At 36.3% G+C, this 13,083-nt stretch overlaps 1 protein-coding gene across 5 annotated transcripts in view; it reads left to right on the top strand.

Annotated features, from left to right (window-relative positions):
* TP63 (tumor protein p63) overlaps positions 1 to 13,083 on the top strand; it is a 131,879-nt gene that overhangs the window by 95,291 nt on the left and 23,505 nt on the right. For 3 of the 5 annotated variants that reach the window (XM_084872583.1, XM_084872584.1, XM_084872581.1), the window contains 4 exons: positions 8,133 to 8,319; positions 10,579 to 10,694; positions 11,844 to 11,953; positions 12,616 to 12,752. In XM_084872583.1, the coding sequence (XP_084728709.1) occupies positions 8,133 to 8,319; positions 10,579 to 10,694; positions 11,844 to 11,953; positions 12,616 to 12,752 (550 nt within the window). The remainder of the gene's footprint in view (positions 1 to 8,132; positions 8,320 to 10,578; positions 10,695 to 11,843; positions 11,954 to 12,615; positions 12,753 to 13,083) is intronic. The other 2 variants (XM_084872585.1, XM_084872582.1) reach the window with 1 other exon arrangement.

Raw genomic sequence — 13,083 nt, forward strand, 5'->3', positions numbered from 1 at the left:
CTAGCATTCTCTATCAATGAATGGTGGCTCTCTTTTAGAGTATTTGTAAAATTCATTATTTTTATTTTATTTTAATCAACCCAAATTCATGCAGAAGGCCAGAAGTGTTATTGATGTGTTTATGCTTTAGCTTAGTTCTACTCTCTTTTTAAGTCCCTACCATCCTCAGTGTAAGTAATTTGCTCTAAGTGTTAATGAGCCACAACTGCCTCTGGATGTATTATATGCTGGGGTTAATTCAGTAGGCTAAGGGGCAATAGGTCATAATGCACATAGTATACATTAGAGAAAAAAAATAAAACATTTTCTTCTAGCGCAATAGCATGTGGCTCTGTCTGGAAGCTGGCATTGTAGTATCAGGAATAGCTTCGACAGTGCTCTATATAGTTGTTTCCCTTGTCAATGGGTTGAGTCGAGAGGTGGGTTTTATGATTATTGATTTATTTACTTCATGGAATTGTATTTCACCATATTCTTGGAGATTGGTGGGTCAAGTCAGCCTTGTGTTTGGGATTAGCATAAGGTATGACATTTCTTCTGGGAGAATATTAAAAGAGTAAAGGGTTTTTGTTTGTTTATTTTGTTTTGTTTGTTTTGTCTTTTGATGGAGTGGAGAGGGAGGTCTTTGTTGAACCTTTAGGAAATGGAAAAGTTATGCAGGTGTGTGCTGATATTAGCTGGCATCTCTCTGCATTGTGATACTGAATTACCAGTCTGGCAGCCAAGAGAGTGTAATATAGTATGTCTACTGAGGCAGGTGGTGATGGTGAGGCTGTAGTTACTGGAATGCTCCCCCACCCTTCTATTTGCAACATATTATTAGTAAAGGAGCTGAATTTACTCTTGTTTTCCAAAATCCCCTGGAATTATTTTATTTGAACATGATATTTGGCTTTGAGCATCTCACTCCTTAATATGCCAAATTCCTCCTCCCCCTCCTAAAATAAAACAAACCTTGGGCAAAGCTTGCTTTTCCATTTTGTCAGGGATATTGTATAGCACGAGTTTCATTCATGTGATAGTTTTGAGGTATTTCTGCACCATGACACCATGGCAATACTCTGTTCATGTGAATCTTCAAGACTGTGTAAGAGTAAGTTTGGTTAAAGATCAGCAAAATATTGGCTCTTCATTCTTGTTCAGAGGCTAGTACTTCCTAGAAATAAACACACCATTGAATGTGCATACATATGCATGACTGCATAGTTTGATTCCTATACTTTTTACATATTTCTGATCAGGAATCAGAATGAATATCAGCACTTTGTTTTCCACATTTTTTAAAAGAGTTCACCTTGTCAACATGAACCTGGTAACTTGGTTCTCTAACAAATTTGCACCATTTCATACAATCTTCAAAATAAAAGAAACATTAGAGATGATCTAATTTAGTTCCCTTATTTTCTGCCTTTGAATGATTAACTTGAGTTTCCAGGAGATCATATGAGCGGCCTGAAATTCTTCCATGGGTAACTTCCTCAGTGAGTGTCAGGAATCTGTGACTGTTTTGGAAAGGTCAGTTATTTCCATCTTTGAGCATAAATCTTTCACATGTGCTTCCCCATGCCCTCTTCACAGTACTTCATTTTCTAATTTCACATTAAAGCTTACCTAATTTAGAGACACAGCCTCATGGCCTGTCTTACATACATATGTAAAAGACTTGTACAGTGCACTGCTAATTTATTCAACCTAGGATCTGAAGTAGTAAAATTTGGTGGGCATTGTATGTTATTCCTATATAATATCAAGATCCCATTCTGATACTATAGTTACAATTTAGGAAAGAAAATCTTAATTTGTAGACAGTTTACTGACTCAAAGAACATACAGTGTCTTTGTAATCCTGTAAGAAATTGGTGACCATATGTTAGTTTTTTAGATGACCTCTGAGCTTTATATTATACTTGTATTTATAATCATATTGTGTTTATGTAATTCACTCTGATAGCTAATATCCCAGTTCCACTTCGGTCCCATATATGAGTATAAAGACTACAGGGTATCTGGGGAAGATAATGGGTCTGTGAATCAAGATGGTCCTGTTGCTGAATATTTTTGAGCAAGTCTCCTCTCATTTCTGGGGCTTGGGTTTCTCCTCTGTAACCTAAGTGGCTGAACTAAATGATCTCTAAGCTTTTCCTGGTCTAACTTTCTAAGAAAAGCTTAGCAATGTTTTCTTGAATTAAAATGCGTTGAAACAGGTGACTCAATAATAGAAACACGAAATCTAGTCCTTGGTTTTCTATAGAAACTCAGATAATAGAGTATGATGTAGTTATAAAAGTATTAGCTTTCCAGAAGAAAGGAAATCTTAATTCACCTACACATTGTTTAGTTGTGTAACCTTTGGAAATCATTTTTTGTAGGGATGTCCTCCTGACCCTTCAAACTAACTTGAAATCCACATTTAGGTGTGTCTTTTTCTACTTTTTCTTTAGAAAATATATCATAATTTTAGAAATAATTTATTTACTGTCAGTGTTTACTTAAACCCAATTCACTTAGGGTAAGGAGAATGCTAGTTCCTTTGGATCCAGTTAGAGCCTGGCATGAAGTAGGTGCTCACTAAATATTTGTTGCATTAATGAACCCATTTCACTTCTGTAAGCCTAAATTTTATATCTGAAAATTAAGGGGAGAACAGGGTTTGGAGAAGATATTCTATACTCTTCTGAGTTCTAACATCTTGTTTCTATATTCTCTATCTTCTAAAATCTTAAGCCTGCAACAATTTTACAGGTTGGTGCTGTTCATGCTAAATTTATTCATTAAAAATTGAATTAGGAAATATTTCAAGTATACAAAAATAGTAAGTAAATTTATACACCTAGAATCTACCAAAATGTTTTAAAAAATTTCATATTTCCATAAATACTTTATTTAAGTAGAATATTACAGATAAAGCAGAAGGTCTTTCTTCATTCTATCTCATTCGCCTGTCTCCTTCTATTAAAATAAAGGAAATACTTCTAAGTGTAAGAACATGGATAAATCTTGAAAACATCAGAAGTAGAAATAGCAAATTACTAAAATGAAGTTTTGAGCAATGTAATTAAATAAATTTTAAGGACACATAAAATTATAGTACATGTACTTATGGAAATATGCATGTGCACTTTTAAATGTACAACAGCAGATACACCAAATTCATTTTTTAAACAAGTGAATCCAATAATTTACATGGTTTAGAACTTAGTGATTACTAGCAGATTAATATGAACTATGTGTTTCATTGTAAATGGTTGATATTCAAACTTCAGCAGACTATTGTTATCTGGCAGCAACCACTTCCTGATGAAGCTGCACTAATGTTTTCACAATACTCCCAAAATTACTTAAGCTGCATTAAACACTTTATGTGGAGAATCTTAGAAAGATGAGGCTCCAGTAATTATCCATAATATGTGGCTTTTATGTTGCTCTTTGCAGTTGACTAAAGCTTCTGATACCTGTAATTTTTTCCTCTATTCTAAGAGATGTATATTGTATATTATATATATTTTTTCTATTTTAGGTTTGAGAGAGGTGAAGTGACTGCCTAAAAGCCTAGGCAATACATACAAGATAGAATTTAAATCTTGATTTTTGACCCCCTAGCCCAGTAAAGTTGTTTATTGTTGTCAGTGTGGGGTAAGAGTTTTTTTTCCAATGCTCTTGGCTTTGAGCACTAAGCCCTTTCCTCTTTCAGAACAAAATTGGCCTATTAATTCCAGTGTTACCTCATGTGATTTTCTTTATCCAGAATTAAAACTAATTATTCTTTCTTTTTCTGTTTGCTGACTAGTCCATTAACTAAGACATGTCTCACTTAGCTATTGGCTATTGGAAGCCCAAACTAACTCTCATTCACTCTGCTTTGATTTAGAAAAGGGATAAGTAAATAGCATATTTGTGCAAACATCTTTTTTTCCCTAATGAATAACAGTGCTTGGTCTGTTTTGTTGCTTCCCTGCGTATCTTTCATGATAAAAACTAGTAGACTGACTTTTAGTAAGTCTAAAACATTTCTTCCATCTCTTCACCTTTTCATTTATTCTGCTGCCCTAGGTTAGGCCCTCCTCATTCTTGTTCCTGATTAAGTTTAGCTTCTTCCTACTTTTCTCCAGCTTTGCTCCTACAAGCTCTGTTTTAATTAATACATAGAACGGATTAGGTCTTCCCCATGCTTTACAATACTTAGTTACTTTTCTCTGCCTGCAGGTAGTCTACTTATTTCTTGTAGTAACATCTAAAACTCCTCAGAATCTGGTACCTGCTTTTCTAGCTTGGACTCATTGCTTTCTGCTTTCCTTCCCCTCCTCCTTCTCCCAGCCTATTTATTTCAACCATAGTTAGCATCTCTTTGCTTATACTTATAATATTCTCTCTATGAAAAACCTGTTTTCTGCCTATTGGTTCTCCCTTTTTTCCATTCTTGGGTGCACCATCTAGTTGGTTGAACAACTTGTCTTTTAACCCCTAGTTTAACTCCTATGAAGCCTTTCTTCTCTACTTTAGTAGAATATATTTACTTTCCTCTTTCTCTCTTATCTACAACCAATCCATCTGCAAATCTGGTAAAAATATATCAAGAAACCAACTGCTTCTCACCAGAGAAATCAACTCCACTGATGGTCTAAGCCTCTGTCATTTTTTTACTTGGGATATTTGCATAGCTTCTTTACTAGTCTCCCTGTGTCTATCTTTGAACCTTAAAGTTTGTTCATATAACATCCAGAATCTTATTAAACACAATTCAACCTTCTCAAACTTCTCCAGTGGCTTTCTATCTCATATCAAGGAAAGATGAAGTCCTTAACACTTGCCAATAAGGCCTTGCATGAGCTGGCCCACATAATGTTTCTGATTTCTGATCTTATTCCCATCTCTGTAGCCTTTGCTCACTGCTCTCTAGTGGCACTGGCTTACATGACAGGAATACTCACCCCAGGATCTTAGTACCTGATGTTTTTGATAACTGGAATATTATTTCCCCAGTTTATATTTGAATTATTCCAGTGCTTCCTTGATATTTTTTTTAATATTAAGTTATCAAAGGTCATTGATTATCCTAGATAAAATAATATCCTCTTCAACTCCCCAATTCCTACCTTTTGACTCCCTCTTTTAAATTTACTCTGATTTTTTTTTCTTTAGAGCATTTATTACCATCTGACATATTTATTTGTTTTTTTCAAAATACCAGCACTTTAGAGCATGGACTTTGTTGCTAAATATCTGAACCTTGAATTAAAGTCTTCACTCAATAAGTACCAAATTTATTAACTAGTACTTAATTGCTTTATCTTGTGGAGTTCCATAACACTTTCTGCTATCTACAGTGAATTTGTGTAGTTTATATTTTACTCTGTCTCTACTTTACTTCAGACTTCTCTACAACACTAAAATATGCATTGACTCAAATACCTAGTTTTAAGGGATCCAGCTAAAACTAACTGGTGTACTAAAGATTTGTGTAATGTGGTCACAATACACCCTGCAGTATTATATTTAATATTTAAAACTGAAGAAGTCCAGCTCAGTTGTTGAGCATTGACCTGTGAAACCATAAATATTCCAGATAAGGAATAGCATGTTTAATTGGGGAGTGATGGATGGATGGTGTGTGTTTGAGGCATTCAGAGGTTTGCGTGGGTAGAACATGGCATGGGAAGTGTGAGGTTTTGGGGGTGAGGGGTAGAAATGAAAGAGATGGGACCAAAACACAAAGAATCTTAACTAACCATGTGAAAGAGCAGGAGCAGAACCTTAGTGGTGAATCCCCCAGTGCCATGATGGAAGTTCTAACAAACAGTTAGCCCTAGGGTTCAAGGTGTCTTCCAGGGTTTTTTTGTTTGTTTGTTTGTTTGTTTTGTTTTTTTCCATTTCTATCACTTGCTGCCTCTCCCTGCAATTAAATGAGCAAGCATTATATTGATAAATAAAAAGAGAAATTATTGATGCTAAGTAGACCACTTTTGAGTTCTATTATAATGTTAAAGGAGATTGTACACTTTTAAGTTGATTTTTTTTTTAAAGAAAATCATGTAATTATGAATTAGAAAAATGTGTAAGTACAAAAAATTGCACTTCTTAGCCTGGAGAATAAGAATAGAGAGATGATGGACTATTACCGGAGGAAGACAGACTCTTATATTCTGGTTCCTAACCAGCTTTTCCATGTGACCTCAGGAAAGTCTTCTCTTTGCCTTAATTTTTTACCTATAAAATGGCATAAAAATATGGATCCATTATTTGTTATCTGTAATTCTGAAATTCAAAGAGCTCTAAAAACCAACATTGGTTGTGTTTTAATTTCATAAGTTTGTGCTAAACTCACTTGGTGTTGAAATCTAATCTGAATTTGATGCTCTTATAGTCATTTCCCAGATGTTATGTATATTCATGAATTTTACAGAAATGTTTAGATTTGGTTATGGGACATTGCCCTAAATCCTGCTGGAGCTGTTTACAGCATTTGCTATAGGAACTTTACTTCCTTTCTAAAATCTAAATGACTACGGATTCTGAAACATATGGCCCCAGGGTTTTCAGATAAGAGATTATATACTTATAACACCTTCCCTATTATAGGGTTATGTGAGGATTTTATTTCTTACAAAATAATTCAGAAAATGGAGAACCTGTTATTATTTATCTTTATTTAAGTTTAAAAGTTAGATTCTCTTCTCCCATCCCTGAAGATAAGTGAGGATTAACACCTGATAAGGCCTACATTTACTCTCAGTACTTCTATATTTTAGACAGTCAAGTTTGAGTTATTGTATATTAATTGTTAAAGCAGAGTGTTTCTCTTAACTGTCCTCCTCTGAACACATATCATACTTTTTTTACCCCAATATTTAAATACTTGGATGGATGCTTTATTTGCTGTCAGGTATTAGCTGACAGACTTACTTTTCAATCATCTTTCCTAAGGTTCATCTTATGAAACTCATGGTTAAATTACAAATAAAAATACATTTTATTTTCTTGGAGTTCTCATTAAAAGTGGGTTCTTAACTTGTCCTAAGAGAATGTTTTTAAAGTCATTGGTTTAAAACACTAAAGCAAAAATATCTATCTAGATTTAAATCAGTGCTTCCCAAACAGGATTTTATTTTTATGATTGTTTTTTTGGGCATACTTTCCATTTCATCAAGACATCTAAAACTCTTTTGCTGCATTCAATCCTTGATCAGCTGGTGTGGGGAACTGATTATGCAATACACTACTAATATTAGGAAGATTTTAACTAAAAATTACATATACTGAAATACTTGGGATATAAAAGAAGATTATTAAAATACATATTATATTTCAACCAACCTAAGATTTTAACTAAAAATTATATATACTGAAATACTTGGGATATAAAAAAAAAGATTATTAAAATACATATTATATTTCAAACAATCTACCACTGAACTCCTCTCCCTGCAGAAGGAAGTATGGGCAGGAAATATTTCATTCACTTATAAATGGAAAAATCTCCATCTTGATCCTTTTGCTGCATGATTTGCTTTGTTACATTAGGCCAGACCTTTTTTTCATGAGAGTATAAAACCAAATGGTCAATTCCAGATGTTTCATTCTCTTAGGCTATGACATTAGAACATTAGTGGCAGTTTGAGGATTTTTCGCTTTGTAGTTTCCTAGCAGGTTGACTTTGGATAAAATATTCTCATTCTTCCAGACATTTCATCTTTAAGAAACAAAATTTCCAAAATCCTAATCCCTGCAAGTCTTTTTAGATATTGTAAGGACAGGATTTATTATAATCTGTCTAATATCACTCAATTCATGTGAACATTGTTTTTCCATTTAGTTTCTAGTACTTTATAAAGTTGCTCATGATATTAACATTTAAACCCCTCTGAGGCCCAGTTTCTTCATCCCAAAGAAAGGACATAATACTACCAATGTTTTTTGAGAAATGTGAAATATTTTGTAAATATTTGGTTTATTTCAATTAGAAAAAAATTAGTTGGATTAATGAATAGAACTCTATTAGAATTGCTGTCATGTATGTAGTAGCCAATGGTAAACATGTAGCTCTAAAGGCTGCAAAAGGTGGACATATTTTCCTTGATTTGGGATGCAACAGTTTCTCATGTTGGTTCTTTCTTTCTTCTACCATCCCTATGCAGTATTCCACTGAACTGAAGAAACTCTACTGCCAAATTGCCAAGACATGCCCCATCCAGATCAAGGTGATGACCCCACCTCCTCAGGGTGCTGTCATCCGTGCCATGCCCGTCTACAAGAAAGCTGAGCATGTCACCGAGGTGGTGAAAAGGTGCCCCAACCACGAGCTGAGCCGGGAATTCAATGAGGGTAAGGAGAAAAGGATTCTTTGGCTGTACAACCAAGCTCCTTGAAAATAGAGGTTCTGTGGAGATTTTGTTTGGGGTCAATTTACCTGGTTCAACCCTCTGCAATCTGATGGCAGCTTAGTCTTTCTTTTTTTGGTGACTGAGTACTTGAGAAGAATGATCAATATATTTGTGGCTTACACAATGACTTACAATGCTTGAACTATTTAATTTAATATTATTAATTGGTGGATAACCTGGACTTGTCTCTTTATTCCCCAATTGCTTTTTTTTTCTTTTTTAATGAGAAGTTGTAAGAAGAACAATGTGGCATTCAGTCATTTGGTCTGCTCAGCCCAGGCGAGGTAATCTAGCTTTAGTGCCTTCCCAGAGATGGTCAAGGCCTGACCAATTGACAGTTGGGAGGGTAAGAGGAAGGAGCATAGGAAGTGAACAACATGAAGAAACAGAAGACAAAAGTAGGGAAAAAATGAATAAAGACAAATAATGGGCAAGAGAAGTAAATAGAAATATGCAAAATAAGCTGGGGAGGAGGACAGTGGAGTGAAGAATTGGGTGTCAAGGAGCAGATATCTTGGGGCTACCTTTAAGATCTGTATCCATGCCCATGATCTGAGCCATAAACCAACAATTGCTTTACAAAATAGCTCACTGTTTCCAAGGGTTCCCTGATGTTTGATATTCTAAGGTTTTGTGAAGCGAGTCTAAGTAAAGAACACAAAAAAGTAGAAAGAAAGGATAGAAGAATGTACACAGATTCATCAGAGTAATGAGGGTGCAGGATGGGTGGACAATTTATGTAGAAAATGTATTTAAAATGGAAAGATTGGTTGATAACTAGAATGTGTGAATGTAAAGAATTTAAAGGATGGTACAGAAAAAGTAGTGGAGAAAGAAAAAGAATGAATAGAAATTTCAAATGAAAAAATAAAGTTTAAGTATTCCTACCTTAACACAACTAAGTTTTACACATTGATTTCTATTTTTATATGACTTTCTTATCCAGCCATACCTTTGCATCTTGCTTTTCACTTCACAATACTCCATAAAGATTATTTCTTATAGCTAAGCTTTATTATAGGTTTTTATAACTGCCCTTGATCCATCAAGATGACATAATTGTTTTTTCTCCCCCAATGTTTGACATAATAGTTGTTTTTACTTTTGCAATAATAGATGATGTTACAGAGGGCATCTTGACTCACTTAACTTTTCACTGTTATTAAATACCAGAGGCCCAATACATGAAATTCATGTAAGAGTAGGCTTTCCTTCCTCCCGCTGCCTGCACCAGCTTCCCTCGGGCACCTGGGACCCTGGCTTTCCTCGCGACCCTGGCTTCCTCTGGAAGTTCATTTAGAAGGTCATCCCAAAGGATATCCAGAAGGATGCCTGATTTAATTAGCATATTACATTTTTTATTATTATAGATCAGTTTTTGTGGAACAATAATGCATGGTGAAAGGTTAAGAACACCTGTATGGTTCCCAATTCTTCAATCAGCTTCTTTCTTTTGGAGCCCTGTCCAATATCATAATTTTGTGAAACTTTGCCTACAGTCTTTAAAAAAATTGTTTTCCCTTTCTTATTCTCTAACCTTGGGCTCTTTTAGGTTTTGTTGTGCACAACAAAACCAGTAAGTTTATCATCTTTATGGTCTAAAATTGGAGACTTTCTGATGGAGAAAAGAATAGGCAAAGGGAAAGTGATGTCCTTGCCATCTGTTGCCTTTTCTTTCTTTCATGTTTTTTTTTTTTTTTCTGCTCAATTTTTGAATATTATTTCTCAAGCTTTTTAAAAAATTTAAATCTATTGGGGGACTTTGGTTAATAGGAGCATATTAGTTTCAGGTGTGAATTTATATGTTACATGATCTTTATATCTTACTGAGGGCTTTTTTTTTTAATTAACTTGTTTTTTTTTTCTTCTATTTTTTATAAACTAGCAAAATCTCCTCTATGGATCTAGTCAGAGATGTATTCATAGAGTTATCTTAAATCTTGAATTATTAACCTAAACACTGCAAACATAGGATTGTTCTCTTAAATATATTTGAGTGTTCCAGTCCTTTCTTTCACTATAAAGGTTGAAATACCTTCATGGGTTAGATATCTGGCAACAGGATCTTTTTCCTTTTTTCAAGGATATATATTTCCTCTATTAAACGCTTTCTTTGGCAACTAATATCCTGTCTGTGATGTTTCATTTTCTTTTCTTTGAGGGTGAAGAACTAACTATTTTGTCTTTCTCTGTTCTGCAGGACAGATTGCCCCTCCAAGTCATTTGATTCGAGTGGAAGGGAACAGCCATGCCCAGTATGTAGAAGACCCCATCACAGGCAGACAGAGTGTGCTGGTACCTTATGAGCCACCCCAGGTAAAAAGATATGGACTGGGCTTTGTTGGGAGCTGATTTAGTTCAGTGATAGGAGGTGCTTTGAGCACCTATTTCTATCTTAGTCCTTATTATCATATATGTAACCTGTTTAATCTCTTCTTTCTCTACACATTGCTCCTATACCTCCTTTAAAACTCCTCAATTTGCACTAAATTGGCTTGATAACATGGCTCTGTGCCCATGTTCCCATCTTAATGGTTCATAATAATTGAATTTGCTTATTGGGTTAAAAGATGACCTTACCTTACCCAAAGAATTTAACTGGCAATTGAGGTGGTAGAGAATGTGCAGCAATACTGGATACAAGGATTCTTACACTGCACATGGGGACCTGAGAGGGCTCTCTTAGCTGAAGGTGGAATGAATAGGTGGCAGATTAGAAACACAGAACCCTAGAAGAGGGAGATGAGCATGTTGGCTGCTGAACCTTTAACTGTAATTCTTCCTCTCTGGACTTCAGCTGCCTCATCTATAAATGAGCACTTTGGACTAGATGATTTAATGCTGAGAACTTCTTAAGCTCCAGACTGTTATTTATGGAAGTGTTTCTTTAAATCTATGTTATTCTGTTTTACCCACATAGGAAAAATATCTATAGTTGCTACTCTTGGTGATGTTTTCAGCTCTCCCTTTGCAGTGATATTCATATATGGGATGAACCCATTTAAATTGGCCCATCTCCCTCATGTAGTGTCCAATGTTGCAAACATTAGCTTTCAGTTTTACCTAGAGGCAAGCCAAAGAGGAAGGACAGTGAATTTTATTCCAGAAGGGGGGCTGGGGGGGAAGAGAAAGCATCATCACCTCATCAAAAATGAAGTTGTCTAAATAGAGGGAAGAGCCGAAACTGGTTTGGCTTGGTGGATAGAGCGTTGGCCTGCAGACTGAAGGGTCCTGGGTTCGATTCCTGGCAAGGGCATGTACCTTGGTTGCGAGCACATCCCCAGTAGGGGGTGTGCAGGAGGCAGCTGATTGATGATTCCCTCTCATCAATGTTTCTAACTCTCTATCCCTCTCTCTTCCTCTCTGTAAAAAAGCAATAAAAATATATTTAAATAGAGGGAAGAGCTGAGAAGGATGAACATTTGATCAAATTGTTATTAATGGACTCTTTTTCCCCTTGTTCAGGTTGGCACTGAATTCACTACAGTCTTATACAATTTCATGTGTAACAGCAGTTGTGTTGGAGGGATGAACCGCCGTCCAATTTTAATCATTGTTACTCTGGAAACCAGAGAGTAAGTGGCATATGCAGAATTGCCATCCTGCAGAAACCATGGGCAGAGGGCAAAGTGAAACTGTGTTTGCTTTATCATTACTTGTGCATGTAGAGCAGAGCGCCACCCTTGATTTTATCCTTTGTGCTTTAAATCCTTGCTGCAAATACTTAACATAAAAGATCTAAGAAAATGGAGACAAAGCAGGGTGGGTAAACACAGAGGGAAAGAAAGAGGGAAGGCATGCAAGTCGCTTCATATCTGAATTCTTGACATTTAGCTGGAATGGTTTCTGATTAGACAGTGTTTGTTTTCATGTGGCCCCCGAGGCATTTAACAACTTCTTTGAGTAAGTCTGGGCTGCCTCGGGGAATTTTATCCAGAGACATCCATGGGCTTAATTCAAGCTTCCTTCAAAATATGTAGCTAAATACAGCTGTTCAGCTAATGGCTTGGAGGTTCTTTGCAGAACAAATGGAATGTTATTTACTAATATCTCTGGTGGCATGTAAGCACTTTTGTGTTCTGCCAAGTGCTATGGGGTGCACCCTCCAAGCAGCCATGACTGGCAGATGGTGGCAGCGGTGCGGTGGTGATGACCAGCAGTAGAAATGGGAGAATTGTAGGGACCTTTTACAGTTCTTTCAGTTTGACCCTTTCCTCCTTTCTTCTCTAATTCCTAGCGGGCAAGTCCTGGGCCGACGTTGCTTTGAGGCCAGGATCTGTGCTTGCCCAGGGAGAGACAGGAAGGCTGATGAAGACAGCATCAGAAAGCAGCAGGTCTCGGACAGCACAAAGAACGGTGATGGTACGAAGCGCCGTAAGTAGCTGTAGTGGCCAAATGGAGGAGGGTAAAGTCTTACCCAGATAGAGGAGCTGGGGCTGATAGCTGAGAAGCAGTATCATAGGACCAAAGATCTCCAAGGACAAAAGTGACTGCAGGCCCCAGCGCCAGTGGATGGAGGTATTCAAATGGACTCGAAGTGTGCACTCCAGCTTGACAAAAACAAGTAGTCACTGTGAGGATTCTTTAGTCCAGCAATCCTCAAATGTAGCTCCCAGAGCAGTAACATCAGCATCATCTGGGAACTGGGGAGAAACACAAATTTTCAGTTCCCAGACTTGCTGAGTCGGAAACTCTGGGAGGGAGG

This window comes from Pipistrellus hanaki, assembly GCF_964339955.1.
Source record: "Pipistrellus hanaki genome assembly, chromosome: 2".
NCBI classification, from domain to species: Eukaryota; Metazoa; Chordata; class Mammalia; order Chiroptera; family Vespertilionidae; genus Pipistrellus; species Pipistrellus hanaki.